Source organism: Gymnogyps californianus, chromosome 3 (assembly GCF_018139145.2).
Source record: "Gymnogyps californianus isolate 813 chromosome 3, ASM1813914v2, whole genome shotgun sequence".
Classification (NCBI taxonomy): Eukaryota; Metazoa; Chordata; class Aves; order Accipitriformes; family Cathartidae; genus Gymnogyps; species Gymnogyps californianus.
In genome coordinates this window covers 46,278,085-46,294,127 of record NC_059473.1, presented here as the reverse complement: position 1 = coordinate 46,294,127, position 16,043 = coordinate 46,278,085, and the positions used below count along the sequence as shown (strand labels likewise).

Here is a 16,043-nt window from a genome sequence, read left to right as displayed (position 1 = left end):
GCGGCGCTGTCGCCGCTCGGGGCGGTGGAGCCCCTCTTCCACCCCCCCCCCCTCCCCGCGGCACCCCCGCGTGACGGGCCCGCGCGCGCCGTGACGCCAGCGAGGTGGTGGCGGTCGGGGAGGGGGCGGCGGCGGCGCGCCCCGATTGGCGCAGGGCGGGCGGGGGCGGGGCCGGGCGCCGCTGTTTGGATTTAAACGTTGCAGCGGGAGGGGGCGGGCTCGGCCGGCGGCGGCGGCTCGCGGCGGCGGCTCACCGGCTCGCGGCCCCGCCATGGTGGTGCCGGCGCGGCGCGTGAAGACGGAGTACATGAAGCGCTTCAAGGAGCCCAAGTGGGAGTCGTGCGGCGCCTGCTACCTGGAGCTGCTGCGCTACCGCCTCAGCCGCCGCCTCCTGGAGCAGGCGCACCGGCCCTGGCTGTGGGACGGCTGGGAGCAGGACAGCGGCGGCGGCGGCGGCAGCAGCACCGCCGGGTCCCCCTCGCCGCCGGGCGCCGGCAGCCCCGCGGCCGCGCAGGAGGAGGAAGAGGCGGCGGCGCCAGCGCCGAGCGAGGCGGGACGGGCGACCCCCGGTAGGGAGCGGGGGGAATGGTGGCAGGGGCGGGAGGGAGTGCGCCTCCGGTGAGCTCGGGGGCGCGGGCCTGCGGTCCCAGCCCCGGCTCCCCTCCGGTGGGGCCGTGCTGCCCGCCGTCGGAGGCCTCTGCGGGAGACGTCAAAGATGGCTCCGTCCGGGCGGCCTTGCCGCGGCGTGGGGTGCCGCTTCCCGATCCCCGGCGGCGCCCGGGCCCTGCGAGGTGACCGTGCGGGGGGTACCCGGCCGCCGCATGGCTCGTCTTACCCGCCCTCGGGGCGGGGGTGTCCGCAGGGGCCCGGCCCGGGCGGTACCTGAGTGAGGACGATGGTGTTGCAGGGCCAGTGCTGAGGAAAGCAGGCATCACGGTTCGTGTCAGACAGACGGGGAGGTGGGTGAGGCTTCCCGCTTGGTACCCGCCAAACAAGGTGTGTAGGAAAGCCAGGCCAGCGAGGGCTCGGGGCTGAAGCCTCTCACCAGCTGGGGCCCCGGTGACTTACCGCAGTGCTCGCTCTTCCCGACTGAAGGCAATAAAGTGCCGTTAATCGGGTCCTTGCTAGGCCTTCGGAGAAGCCGTAGCTGTGGCATCGGAGGCGTCTCTTTAAAGAGCCAAGTGGTGGTAACTCTCATCCTGAGTCACAGCCGCTTATGTAAACTGTTGCCATGGGAGCAGAGCATCTCTGCCGTTATATAAGTGGGCTCTCTGGCAAAAGCAGCAGCAAGTTGGACTGTGTGCCAGTGACTGGCACTTAACGTGATTGCTGTCCTGGATCTGCACACATAATCTATCTCAGCTGAACACTTGATTTTTAAAGCTACCTGAGGTTTGGTCTTGGGTTTGCAGCTGAGTGCAGACAACTCTGTAGACCTAAGCAGGTGCAGAGCTGATAATATTTTGTTCTCTTCTAGCATATCTTGCCTTTTGATGTATTGAGAATTAACTATGCAGAGTGGGTAGACAGGTAACAACACTGTCAGGCTTCCCGAGTTGGTATTTTTTTCTCCCATAGGATATTGTCTCTTACCTATAATGAAAGAAAACTTCATCTGGCAGCCATTGGCTGGTGTTTTGCAATGTATTTTGGATCGTCTGTATATCTTTTGTACAGTAGCAGGGAAAATCCTTGAGAATCGTTCAGTTAAGCCTTGTGCTGCCTGGGGGTTTTTCTGGGGTTGGATGTGCTTGTTTGGAGTGGGGAGACTAATCTGCTTCAATGTCCCTTGGGGCCTGAGCTTACCAGAATGATCTGTATTCTGATATTCAAGGCTAAACTGCATTCATTGTCCATAAGAAAACCATGTTATACAAAAGCTTTAGCTATGCTGTCATCTGTTCAAGAGGCCTGGTGTTTCAGAGCATGCTAGTGATGTGGGGTTTTGCAGTGAGCTGTAGGCCTCGTGGCTGGGTGGGCCTATGGTACCCAGCCCCTATATGGGGGTGGACACAGCTACTGGCTGCCAGGGTAATGTACTACACCTCCCCAAAGCTGTGCAGTGATGGAAGTTAACCACTATTTAACAAAGTACTAGTGGGTCTAATCTTGCTTTGCTCAAGCAGGCCCTGAGGAAGTTAGACTGGGGAGTATGTGTGGAAGCAGTAAGTATGTAGCATCTTCGTGAGAAGAAGCACTAAGGAATTGCAAAAGAGCAGGGAATGGTTGCATGGGAAAAGGCAAGACTTGTCCTGATGGGCAGTCTAAAGGCTTGGCGTCTAGTGAGAGGAGGGTGGAAGCTGTTGAAGCTCCACACAGAACTTGGCACTTCCACCTTTTCTGATGCAGTTTGAACACGTGCCAGTCTTGGGCAGATGTGGTAGGGACCAGAATTTTATTTGTCTGCTCATTCAGCCAGCAGGGTGGAGCAGGTAGCCTGCCACAACCTAAATGAGACTGGCACTCGCCAAGGCTAGAGGCTGCTGGGCAGGGCACTCTGCTCGGTCCTTGTCCTGTTCCCGGCTGCTTTCCCTGACTCCTCTGGGAGGAGATGTGGCTGGAGTTACTTTGTAGCCTGATTCTGGTTGGGTCTGTTTTGGCAGTGGATAAAAGCTTGATAGCTGTGGATGTGCTGCTTGTGCAGGCACTTTCTGTGGTCAGTGATGGCGTGTGTGACTATCCAGTGCATACATAGTTGCGTCCTAGCTTACTTTATCCCAGTGGCAAACGGACTGCAGAGCAACAGCAGCCTGTCAGTCTATGGGGTTTTGGGCAGTTGTGCCTCTATAGCTGGTGCAACTTTGCTGTGGCTGCTGCAAGGGAATACCTAATGTTCTATTAGGTCCTGGCTATTTTGCACTTATAATGGGAGAAAAATCTGTACCTAACATGCATTTCTTTGCCAAGTGGCTTAGGGTAAACGTTCTGCCAGTACTTAGGAGCTTTTCAAGTCCTTAGCAAAAGGACTGAAAACAACTCTGCTTAGGCAGCTGGATTAAGTAGAAATTTATTGTATATTAGTGTGTACACTAATATGTAAGCAAGCAACTCATTCAGTATTGAACAATTATAAGGATGTATTTTTCTTTTGCTTCGTGGCTGGCTAATTCAAACATGTGGAAGAGATAACATAGAAACTACCACTCTTCTATTATTCAACTGCTTTTTTCTGAAGAACTTAATTACACTGAAGTATGTGGGGGTAGTTGAGTGTGCTGATGTTGATGACATCTTTTGTCTTCTGAATCTGACATCCACCCACATACTGCAGCATCCTGGCTGTTACCTGGCTACTGCTGCTTCCCTCTGTTCTGTGGGGAACCTGATTTCTGGCTGAGTGGTATCTACTGTGCTTGTGGCCAAGTATGTTTGGCCAGCACTAATGTTGCCTAGTATCTGAGGTAAAGCCAATTCATAATGGTGTGTGTGGTCCTGGTTTCTTCTTCCCCTCATTAAGATGAGCCTGTGTGTGTTTTCTGTAAAGCAGTTTGTAAATGCTTCTGGTATGTGTAGAGAAAGCTGATGTTTGCAGCTTGACTTTAAGGTTTAGTGGTCTTGGTCTAAAGTACTAGCAATGTGAACACCTGAGATACAGTGACAAAACACATTTGTCCTACATGCTATCTCACACTTGAGCTATAGCTGAGTGATACTAGGGCATGCTTGGTGGCAACTTTGGGTTAATTCCTTCTGGCCCTTCACTTGTAGCAACTGTTTGTGGGACTGTTCTGTAGAATGTGCCCAGGCACAGATGTGCTTTAAACATAATCCAACAAAATCTTGACCTAAATCAACTGGTCTAGTTGACACATCCTCAAAACTGTCAACAGAACCTAGTAGGCTGCCGAGTGAAAGACAGGAGCTCTTGGCAGCAGCACTGCTGTCAGACCTGTTGCTTGTGAAATGATACTGCTGCACATGCATGCAGGATGAAGGCATCTTTCAATCCTTATTGCCATTTCGCCTTCAGCATTTTTGTGCAGAGGTCTTAATGACAGCAGTGACAAGCTGCTATCAAAGCAGTTGCCACACAGTAGTTGGAAAGTGACTGATCTGGATTAGTACAACTCAGCAGAAGATCCAATTTCAAACTTGTTCTCCGATCTTGTCTGCCATGATGTTGCAGATGTATTTGCTGGCCCAAGAACATGGGAAGGAGTAGCTTGTGACAGGGGAAGAAAGCAACGGTGTCAGTTTAGGGTTTTGTGCTACTGTGATTCAAAGTTGCTCCATTTTTTTGGTTGGAAACAAGCTTTGCTATCAAGCCAAGCCAGTCATTGTTTTCTGAACTCTGCTGCAAACGAAGCTTGTATGAATCTAATTAGCTCTGAACTGCTGTGTTGCTGGTAGCTCCAATACTGCCTCATACAAGATCTGTCTTGAAGCAATGATGTTGCAATCTTTCAGCTGTAGCAACTACTTTCTACCCAGCTGCAGTCAGTTCATACCCACAACTGAGTATGTGCCCCCTTCAAGAGGCCTTAGAGACCTGCCCTGTTTGGAGAGGTGTTTGTACTAAAGCAGGAAACTCTGAGTTCTGCCCATGGCAGTTTAAGCACAGAGTGTTCCTCCTGAACCTGAGGTAGTGCTGTAAGGAGCAAACATCTCTATATAGAGATAATACTGTTGCTCCCTAGGACCTGTGGGCCTAATCAGAAGGTTGTTGATATTTCTAGGAAGTCAGCAGAGCCTTTGAAATGGGATTTGGGTCTGCCCTGTAGCACATGCAGTACTGGGGGAGGGAGAGAAGCTCCAACTGAGCTTTTCCTGCTCGAGCCCTGGAGGGGAGCTGTTCTGCTGCATTGTCCAGCTTGCATGGTGAAGTGACCTCTTCTGGGCAGGAGCTTTCAACAGCCATATTGGGTGGGCCTGGCAGCCTTGTTCTGCCTGCTAAGCACTTAATCCCCTCCTGTCCAGTGTGTGCTGCTTAGCATCCGTGATGCAGTTTTAAGTGTTCCTAGCTCTTTCCCTCTCCTGTTTAATCCCTGTAATGCTGCAGCCAGCCAGTCAGTTCAGTTTTCTGTGTCTGCTGGAGCTGGCACACTGCATGGGACGGAGATGGGTAGGTGTTGCTGGTGGTTGGGCTCCCAGAGCAGCTGGGTCAAACTCCTTCCCTGCTATCAACTGCTGCTTTTCTACCTTCCTGTGAAAAGGGGTGCCTAACAAAATGGTTTGGATATAAACTATAGTTTTAAATAAAAGGCTTAAATAACTGTTAAAGGTATCTGCCTTGTGCCTTCACCGAGTTCTGTATAAATGCACTGTAGGAGTGAATTCATTGAAATACCTGCTGTAATAGCAGGTGCTTGTAAGGTGCTACAGTACGCTCTGGCATACAGCATTTACTGTAAGACTGTGCACAGGACTCTGTGTGCCACTTACCCATACGCTTTTATTGCTATTTTGGGACAAGCTGGCTCAATCATTTCTGCACCAGCTGGAACTATATCCTAGTGAGCAGCATCCCCAAGCATGGCTGTTGCCTTGAAGCTAGAGTATCCATGCAATTGCAGTGTCCCTACTTTCCTGTATTTTTAAGTCTCTAAATGCCACCTCTGCTGCTCATGAACTGTGTTGCTCCATTCTCCTTTGTAGAGAAGAAGATGCCATTTTCCCTTGAATGGAGGATGGAACAGCTTCCCAAAATAAAAGCACTCCTGTTTCATAATTGACAGCAATGTCCCGTCAGTGTTTTATTTTCTCAAAACAGTGCTTCCTTCTGATAATGGCCTCTCATACACAGAAGGGGACCTAGCCACTTCTTTCTTAGGAGTGGGCTGTGTAGAGAGATGCATGGGTAACATTTTGCAAGGGGATAGCTCTGTGCTGCCTGTTGTAGCTGTGATGAATGGGCTGCCTTGTTAGAGGTGAAGTTATGTGTCCCAGAGCCAAGGACACTATGCAAAGCAGGTCTTTTACCACATTGAGGTCACTGCTGCTTGCTTTTTATCCAGCCTTGGCTATAATGACTGAAACTTTATGCACCAAATATTTAGATATGTGAAATTCATCTGGCCTGCCTTTGTTGTCTCTATGTTGCTCCTTTGGCCTTGACTACTCTTCTTGGTTGTTTTTTTGGGGACGCTCAACTGAATTCTTAACAAATACAGCTCCAAATACTTTAACCCTGCTGGCTACTCTTAACCGAATACTCAGCTGTACTGCAGTATCATCTGTAGCTGAATGCTGCACCTGCACAGCTTGGAAGGCATGTGTGTATAGGCCAGCCTGAACAGGGCCCAGCACCTGGGCCTCTGTGCTGGTTGGCAGCAAGTAGAAAACATGCTGGCAAGACTAACAGCTAGCAAGAGAGAGCATGAGGCTTGCCGTATGGGAATGCTGGGGCATGTGGCAAGTCTTCATGTCTTTACCCTACAAGTGCAAAGTGAGTGCAAGAGTAAATGGATGCTTAACCAGTGTGCCAGTCAGGTAACTTCCATTTCATCAGAGCTGGATGGATGCAGAAACAAAATTAAAGCAGTGTCAGATTGGGCATGTACTTGCTTGACTAGCTAAATCATAGCAATTAGCAAGAATGATTGCTATTGTTTCACAGGATTGGCAAGCCCTTCTGCTTTTAATGAGGACTTAGGTAAAATTTGTTCTAGTTGTTTGTGGTCAACCTCTCAATCTGTAAGCAAGCCTTAAACTAGATGAACTCTTTCTACACCAGTGGAGGAATTACCTCCATACGCACCAGTGTATACTGGTGGTGGCTGAAAGCACTGAGACTTGGAACAGAGGTAGCTTGCAGCTGGTCCCTACCACAACCAGAAATAGATGGTGTCGCAGAAAACTTGCAAGTTCAGCATGTTTATGTCAGCAGAGTTTGAATGCATCACTGTGTGTGTCTAGCAGAAGGCAGCATCTAATGCTCAAAGGTAGACACTTGAAGAGAATCACTGGTGATTCTAATAGCACTCCTGTGCTATTAGGTTAATAAAAGGCTTTAGTTGCCTTTTTATATAAAAGGCATGGTTGGCCTAAAAGTCACAGACTTCAGATCACAATGTCTGCTTGTGCCCACAATGCTTAGGGGTCATGCTCATTGTCTAGCATACACCTCCAACTTGTCCACACTACTGTTCAAGACTTGCAGGATAGAGAACTAAAACAGGGTTCTGTGTATTTACTTTTTTCCAAAGTCATATTTCACTAATGTACTGTAAGCAGTATATTTGATTAGAATCATAGAATCATTATAGAATCATTTAGGCTGGAAAAGACCTTTGTCCAATCGTAAACTTAACACTGCCAAGTCCGCCACTAAACCATGTCCCTAAGCACCACATCTACATGTCTTTTAAATACTTCCAGGGATGGTGACTCAACCACTTCCCTGGGCAGCCTGTTCCAATGCTGGATAACCCTTTTGGTGAAGAAATTTTTCTTAACATCCAATCTAAACCTCCCCTGGTGCAACTTGAGGCCATTTCCTCTTGTCCTATCACTTCTTACTTGGGAGAAGAGACTGACACCCACCTTGCTACAAGCTCTCTACAACTACCTGAATGGAGGGATTAGGTCTCCCCTGAGCCTCCTTTTCTCCAGGCTAAACAACCGCAGTTCCCTCAGCCACTCCTCATAAGACTTGTGCTCTAGACCCTTCACCAGCTTTGTTGCCCTTCTTTGGACATGTTCCAGCACCTCAATGTCTTTCTTGTAGTGAGGGGCCCAAAACTGAGCACAGTATTCAAAGTGTGGCCTCACCAGTGCCAAGTACAGGGGGACGATCACTTCCCTAGTCCTGCTGGCCACGCTATTTCTGATACAAGCCAGGATGCTATTGGCCTTCTTGGCCACCTGGGCACACTGCTGGCTCGTATTTAGGTGGCTGTCGACCAACACCCGCAGGTCCTTTTCTGCCAGGCAGCTTTCCAGCCACTGTTCCCCAAGCCTGTAGTGTTGCATGGGGTTGTTGTGACCCAGGTGCAGGACCTGGCCTGTAGCCTTGTTGAACCTCATACAATTGGCCTCAGCCCATCGATCCAGCCTGTCCAGATCCCTCTGCAGAGCCTGCTTTCCTTCAAGCAGATCAACACTTGCGGCCAGTTTGGTGTCATCTGCAAACTTACTGAGGGTGTACTCGATCCCCTCATCCAGATCATTGATAAAGATATTAATTTAGATTAGATTAGATTAGTATTAACAGAATAGTTCAAGACCTCTTGTCACCAGTTTGTAACACCTTACAGATCTCAAAGGTGGGAAAAATCTTTGGCCATTCTATTCCAGTCAGTAATTGTTATCCATGGGCATTCACTTGACTATATTTAATGACATTATAAAACAGACTTGTTCAAAACAACTTATAACCTTATTGTAAGGCTTACTTACAGCCTTTCTTACTTTCTTACCAGCCTTTCTCTTGGATTTATGAAGTACTGCAGTGCTATACCAGATATGGGGTTCCTTCATTTGAAGTCTAAGACCCAAACTTTTGCATAGAAGAAGTAGTATGCAGGAAACATCAAGAACTGCTAGCTGTGAGGCACCACAAACAAAGGAAAACTATTGCTCCGTAGCTCTGTAATGCAAGAAGACTGGGTCTTATGGAACAGTTGTTTCCCTGTGGTTTTATTATTTAATGTCTTGTATAATGCTAATTCAGCCTTCAGTGTTGGTCTACATCTGCAAATTAACAATGATATAGACTTCAAATTCTCCCTCACAAACCCTACTGTACATACCCAATGCCTGGAGGACAAATGCTGGACCCTTGTTATGGAAGGATTAAAAAGCATGTGTGGGGGAAATGAGGCTTGGAGAGTACTACCTGTGAAGTGTGGTACTTGAAATGTAAAACATACTTCACAGAACAGATAGCAAGGGTGATGTCTATCATTTTGTAAGTCTGCTTCATACTCCCCTCTCTTCCATAAACAGAAAACCATAATCAAGATGTATGTGTATAATCAGGGAGCTTGAAAATGAATAACTTTTTTTCTTTCAGTGGAAGCTTATAATGTGAGGGATTTAATATTGCACATACTCTTATCAGACTTCATCTCTGACTGGCTGGCAGGATCTACATGGCATTCAGCAATCCATCTGTTTGCTGTCTGAAAGATGGAAAGCTGAAAGTGTGAAGACGGAAGATCACTGGAAACAGTCTTTAAAATGCTGCCTGGAGCTATTGATTATCTGTAGCCTCACTAGTGAAAGGCATGTTTAAGTATGTGAAAGCTGATGTACAGAGGGATGGGCTTGGAAATATTGTAGTCACTAAAGAAAGAATGAAGGCATGTAACCAAGGTATACATCTGTTGCTATGGTAGTAATGACTTCTTCCATTTGTAAAAAAAAAAAAAAAAGCACAGCTTCAATGAGGTATTGAGAGGCTGTGCAAATCAGATATTAGTATGTTGTCATTGGGAGCTTAGAGCACAACTTTTTTTTCTTTAGAGAAAGAAAGAGAAGATCAAGAAAAGCAGCAGAGGGAAGAGCAAGAAAAAACTGCAGAACACACTCCTGTAAAGGAAGCAGACAAAACCAGCCGTACAGGACGACGTCCGAGTCGAAGTGCCTTGTCCAGTCGTAATGATCGAAGATCAGCCAAAAGTCCTCAAAAGACAGATGCACCAAAGGAGAATAAACATCCATTTGCTCTGTATGGGTGGGGAGAAAGACAGACAGATACTGGAAGCCAGAAAACTCACAATGTCTGTGCTTCTGCTTCAGCGAATGAAGTAAGTAAAAGCTCCTGTTTTGTTAAAGGGCAGTGACTGCTTAGTGCCTGGATAAGACGTATGTCTAATATCTAGGTAAAACTTCTCAGGGATGCCTTTATTTGAGTGCATGGAGAGTCTAGCAATAAATTCTAAAGAAAAAAATTCTAGCAATAAACCTGAAGAGGTTTGACATGTCCAAATCAAATAGCTCTTAACTGTTAATCGGTTTTGAAACTTCCCATGTTTGACTAATACTTGCAAGCTCTGATTAAAACTTGGCTATCTTGTTTCTGGCTGTTACAGTGCTACCAGCAAAACTGGCTGTTATAAATGTATTTCTGCATTCTGAACTTCATGAAAACAGGAGAAAAGCAGCAGGCAGTTAGCACCAGGCATCCCACAGCAGGCAGGTATATAAACACGGGGGTAGCGCTTGTGCTGTGAATGAGTGACTCTTCCTGGGGCACTCCCGAGGAATAGGAGCCTCACTGCAAAGGTACGAATGCTTTGCTGCTAAAATGTCTGTCTAGCAGCTTGTTTCAGTGGGTTGCCAGCAGGGAGCTCTTTGCTGACAGCAGAATGGTCTATCGGATGGCTGATGGATTGCAGGGTTGATGTAAATATTAGCCAAATAGCACAAATAAAATTCATATGGTCACGGACAGCACCAGGATTCTGCTGTAGTGGGGTCTGTTTCCTGGTTTAGCAAGAAACACTAAGGTTTGAGTGTTACAACAGATCCATTTCATTCTTTTCTATAACTCTCCTAGGCTGGTAAAACATAATCATTAATGTATCCCTGCCGGTGTCTTGTCTTTATATTACTACTAATGTAGAGTCTGAATCTATGACCCAAGGTATCTGAGGATTAAGGTGGGTGGTGTTCTTGATGTCTAAGATAGAGCTGACTTCTGATGGGCTGTTTTGGAAGGGGTTTGAAGCATAGTATCTTCCTTCCTGGACAGCTCAGCCTTTTGAGGGAAATGAGGAACTTGGGCCTTGCAGCGCTTGAAAGAAGCTGCCCTTCCTGATAAGGGACGCTGTTACTGGATTGATAAGCTTTGGTCAGTGGTGGAAATAGTTGACTGGTGCTTTATGTTGAAGCCTAACAGAGGCTGATGCCTGACTTGAGCAGAGGTATTTATACTTTCTAAGACTTCTAACATTTCCTATGCTAGAAACAGTTACAGAACCCCTAAGATCAGGTCTTGAGTTTGGAGTGAATGGATGGGACACTTCCAATTATGTAGTGCTTTGTCACTAAGGATGTTTCTTTAAGTGGGAACTGACTACTTACTGCCTGGCTATGTCACTTATCTTGAATGTTTGACAGGTGTTACTTTCCCCTAATTGAGATGGGAGATAGAGTTTTAAATCTGGAGATGGAAGCAAGCAAACATAAAGCTGGCTCTTAAGATTAGATTTTGGGAAAATATGATAATTTACTAATATAAAAGTGTATGTAGGTATTCCTGCAGCATGTTGTCAAAATTAAGTTCTTCAGTCTCTAGTAAGGAGTGTCTAGGGATTGGTCTTACTATTATGGCTTAGGTTTTAAGGGATGCTGGGGCATATTGAGGGATGTTCAAGAACTTAAAATGGTAGAAATAGGAGAATCGAGGTTTTTAGAATGTATCAGAGTAAGATTGAGAAACATTCAAGATTTTTGGAATCGTTTAGTAGTGTGAAGTGGGGAATTTGAGGCATTTGTTATAAAAAAAAAAATTTCTGTGCTTCTTTTCTATTAGTGATACAAATTACAGAAGAAAATATAATCTTGCTAGAAAACCCTGTTTCTTCAGGATGGAGATTGGGACAAATACAAAGTGATCCTCCGCTTTCCTGGGGGGGGTTCCTAGGCTGTTTTCCTGCTGTAATACTAACTCTGGTCTTTTAGATTCATGAATCTGCTCTACGAGCAAAGAACAGGAGACAAGTGGAGAAAAGGAAGCTTTCTCAGAGGCGAGTGCGATCAGCAGAAGCAGAGAAAGCTTGGCGAATAAAGCCCTCCCCACCAGATAACCCCTGGATGACAGAGTATATGAGATGCTACTCAGCAAGAGCTCGGTGAATTTGGATTCCCTTAGGCATCTTCGAAAGAAGTTACGCATATCAGGACACTGGTGCGAGGAACCAAACTACTTATGCAAGGTTTTTATAGGGAGTTTCCAGCTGTTAAAATATTTGTTATAATATTTTTATCTTGGCTACCTACCTCACAGTGGGGTGTATTGTTGGAGCCATAACATTTGAAGAGGCTTTTAGATATCGCTGCCCAAACTTTTAAACAGTTCCCCTTTTGGGAATTTTTCTAATGCTTTGGTTGACTTGTTTTGGGGGTGGGAGGGGGGAACCTGGGCATACAGGGAGTCAAAGCAAACACTTTGTTGATCTTGGTTACAAGTAATCTGTTGTCCCTTATTTTAAAAGCCCAAGTCATGGGGAGGTGGTGTTGGGGAAAGACTTGAAAGGTGTGATGGAGGTGCCTTTGCATTTATAATACTATTTGATTTAATACTTCTACCAAAATAAGTATATTAAGACAGGCAACAGGAAAGCCAGTGAGTCTGGTAAACAGCACTAATAAATGTAGATGCTTTAGGCAGGCAAATACCAAGTATTGTCTGTATGTAGAAACTTTCAAAAAACCTTGTTTGATTAGTGGATCTGCTGATGCTAACTTTTATTGCTGTTTTGAAGGTCATTAGAATAAACTACTAATTTTCAGGGCAAGAAACAGCTACAGGATTGTTTTGCTGTTGCTGTGCCTGTTGTACCAAATAACTGATGTAGACAATCATTATCTGATAGCTGCTGCTCAATAAGCAGCTGCTTGTTCTACCAAGTTGTACCACTGTATTAAGCTTGTGGTCACACTTTCTATGCTTAATCATGTAAATGCCAGTTTATTGAAGGAGAGGGCTGGCTCCTGTCTAGTGAAGTCTATTTTTAGAATATCTCTTATGCTCAGTGGGGGTCAGAGTGCAATATGCATTCCATTTGGTGGTATTGTACAAGTATACTGTTAAAGGTTTTAAACTTGAAAATCGTGTTGATAAAACTTGTAGATGAAGTCCTGAGCTTTCTGCCTCTCAATTGGTGCAGAACTCCTCACTATAGGGGGTGACGGCTAGGGGAAGGAGAGGCGTCTGCTTTAGTAAACAAGAATATATAATGGAGTTTGAACACTCTCAATTTGTAGGTCCTACTTCTACGTAGTAAGACAGTCATTGTTTGTGAGATCCTCAGTGTTTTTTTTTTTCTCCCCTCAAGCTGCTGTAAATTAATTTTTTCAGTTTGATAACTAAGCTTTAGGCAGATTATTGCTGTAGTTGTGAGCTTCAAAGTTTTGTTCAGATGTGTTGTGTGTTAGTTACATATGTTGGTTATCTCAGTTTAATTGTTCTGAAGCTTGTGTTTTACAGACTGGACACCTTCTCACAGGAAGCACACTTGCACTTCTGCAGCAGCAACCTGCACTAGTCTTAGCTTCATTCCACAATCTCAGTGAGTAAGCAGGACTCTAGAATTACTACTGCAACACAGTTACATGCTTAGGGGAAAGTTTGATTGTGTTACTGAAAGAATGTAATCATGCAAAGGGACCAGGCACTGCTGCCTCCTAGTGTTAATTACATCACTAAAGGTTTCATTACTCTCAATTTTAATCTTACTAAGATGTCCTAGAATCCATGAAATCTGATTTTTACCTGCCTTTTAAGCATAAAGCTATAAAAATACAGACAACTCTTCAGGCTACCTACTAGAGATCTTACAGCTTTTAAATCTGGGAATGCAAAGTATGATTGTTTTATACACAGCAAAATTACTGTATTCTAACTTTTAAGTAAACCACAGGCTAGAACTTCCTAAAACTTTAGAACAGTGCCCAAAACTGAGGCAAACTATTCTGGAGGATGCCTTTATTCCATGTGAAATTCTTTTAATCTGCTGGGTTTTCCTCCTTAAATAGCTGCTGTAAATATGCTTAAGTTGCTTCTGATGCTGTTTCAGTTCAGAAATCCACCCTAGCTTTGAACAACAGTATCAAAGCACTAACTCGGTAGTGTTTAAAACAGCCTTATTCAATAAAAACTCTGCCTGTTCCTGTTGCCCACAGGCTTTGTAGGCTTTCTGTAACTACAGCAGATGGACTGTGCCCTCAGCGCATTTTGTCACATTGAACAGTTTCCTTGATGGTGTAGGGCAGGACTCGTCTTGCCGTGCTTTCAAAGACAGCTTCTACAGTTCTCTCTTCCCACTAAGAATGGAGGAGCCAAGATGACTCTGTGCCTGCCTTAAGTACCCATTTTTGGCTAAGATGGATCTCCCATTAGATGTTGGTCTTTCCAATAATTATAGAAGGCTTAGATGTCTTCTGCCTTGGATACTGGGTACCAAACTTAAAACATCTCAAACAGGCTTGTTCAGGTGTTCTACAGAGCATGAGAATCTTCAACGGCATCCAGGTTGCTGTGTACTGAGGAAATGATCTAGTTCTTACCCTTGTCTGGTCAGGAGCTGTTCCTCGCCAAAACAATTTGCTGGAAGACAGTAGTGATGCTAATCAGGTCATGTCAGTCACTGTCATGCTTTTTCAAATGGTCTGTAGCTAAAAATAATCCTGGGTGTGATGTTGGTACCATCTTGGTTTAAGTAATAATGCCTGAAGTGAGGGGTAAATTATTCTGCAAATCAGGTAGCCTTCCTGCATTTGGGCATTATTTGACTAAAAAAAGGCTAGTAGGTTTGCTTAGACTATGTGAAATAGTTCTGATTGCTGCAAGTTGTATATGCAAAATATTTGGCATGTGCCAGGCTGAAGTCTGGAAAACCATTATTTTAGTGTTTTGATGTTAAAAAAATGAAAAGCCAATTGACTTGGAAAGCAGAACTTTTCAAGTGTGAAAGCTTTAACTATATTCCATAGATTCTTACAGGAGGTGGCTGTTTTGCATCAAATTGGACTCACTAAAAAATGGAAAACCTAGTGAATGTCACCCTATCAATTAAGGAAGTTGTGAACTTTGTCTTGCATGGACTCTTGAATTCAGCCAAGTGATGAACACTTCTCACTCCTGTTTTAGAAGTAAAACTTTGTAAGAACACAGTAAATACTCAGTTGTCCAAAGTCTTCATTAAAATAACTGTTTATTCTTTTTTGTTTCTGAAAGTACTTAGCTAAATGAAACAAGACTTTTACAATGTGTAATGCTGCAATTTAACTATAGTGTTGTGAAGACTTAGTGTTTACAATGTAAAATGTTACAATGAAAACTGCATAAGAATGTCCCTGTAAAATACACTAGCTTGCCTGTTCAGTCACTGCTGTCACATCTTTGCAACTATGAATTACAGACTTTTTCACTGGAAGCTGAGATAGTTGAGCTGATAGCTAAACTTAGAGCCAAACTTAATGAAACTGAGGGGCAGACCTGAATTTTTGGTAAGAATTTTAGCCAGGTAGCAAATGTACATTTTAATCAAATTTTTAATGTGTAGGGCAGTGTATCTGTTCTCTTTTTTTTTTTTTTTTAATGGTATAATGCAGTGCCACTGAACTATAAAGGCCTCTGACTTTTTTTTTTACTGTGATAGGGACCAAAAGCTAGCAATCTGAGGGCCTTATGTGGGTAACCTGGATGTTCCAGTTTATTTTCCAGCTCAGTTAGTGCACTCAGCAGCAAAGCCATATATGGAGCCTGACTCAACACCTTGACAGTAGCCCCTATAAAATTAGGGGTACAAGTGAATGGGAAGCTGCCTCAGCTATTGTTAGCACTGAATTCACTTTAAAAACAATAGGGAAATACCATCTAAGCTTGAAGCAATATGTGTTTTTTAAAGTTTTTAAACAGTATTTGTTTTTAATGCTTCTATATTGTCTATATTTAATAGTGTAGTGTCAACTTGTATATGTGAATAAAATGAGTGACACACAGTGCCTTGACTGCTTGTACCATGTTCTTTGGGGTCTCAGGTTTTCCATGACAGGGTGCTTTAGTCTCTGCATGTGAACTGTGGCTTCTGCTTGTCCTATAGATTCTCTCCTGGGAAGTAAGCGACAGGCTTCTGTAATGACTGGGGTTGGGTAAAGGGTTAGATTAGTTACAAGTCCAGCTGAGAGCTGAGCTTGTCTCCTGTGTTCTTCCTGTAACCCTCCCACAGATTCTTAATACCCTTCCCCAATCTGACTGGCTTTTTCTACCACTACTAAGGGAAAAAAATAGAGCTTAAAATATAATAGCTGTCTGAAGTGCTATGCATGCTGCAGCCTTTGGGAATCTTAATTTAGAACTTTGCAAAAAGAGGGTAACATGGGGAAAAAACAGGAAGCTGCATCACTAAGAACAAGTAAAATCTTGCAAATAG

At 44.8% G+C, this 16,043-nt stretch overlaps 1 protein-coding gene across 3 annotated transcripts; it reads left to right on the top strand.

Annotated features, from left to right (window-relative positions):
* The first annotated feature begins 271 nt into the window (after nt 1-271).
* CCSAP (centriole, cilia and spindle associated protein) lies at nt 272-15,602 on the top strand. 3 transcript variants are annotated; one of them, XR_007766309.1, is made up of 5 exons: nt 272-569; nt 9,406-9,689; nt 11,569-11,794; nt 13,083-13,178; nt 13,792-15,602. XR_007766309.1 is itself a non-coding variant. In XM_050895045.1 (3 exons), the coding sequence occupies exons 1-3, from the start codon at nt 272-274 to the stop codon at nt 11,740-11,742; spliced, it is 756 nt and encodes a 251-aa protein (XP_050751002.1). In that variant the 3' UTR covers nt 11,743-11,993. The 3 variants fall into 3 exon arrangements, 1 of the variants encoding a protein (XP_050751002.1); XR_007766308.1 differs by having other exon boundaries at nt 13,083-15,602; XM_050895045.1 differs by lacking the exons at nt 13,083-13,178; nt 13,792-15,602 and having other exon boundaries at nt 11,569-11,993.
* Nucleotides 15,603-16,043: the final 441 nt, after the last annotated feature.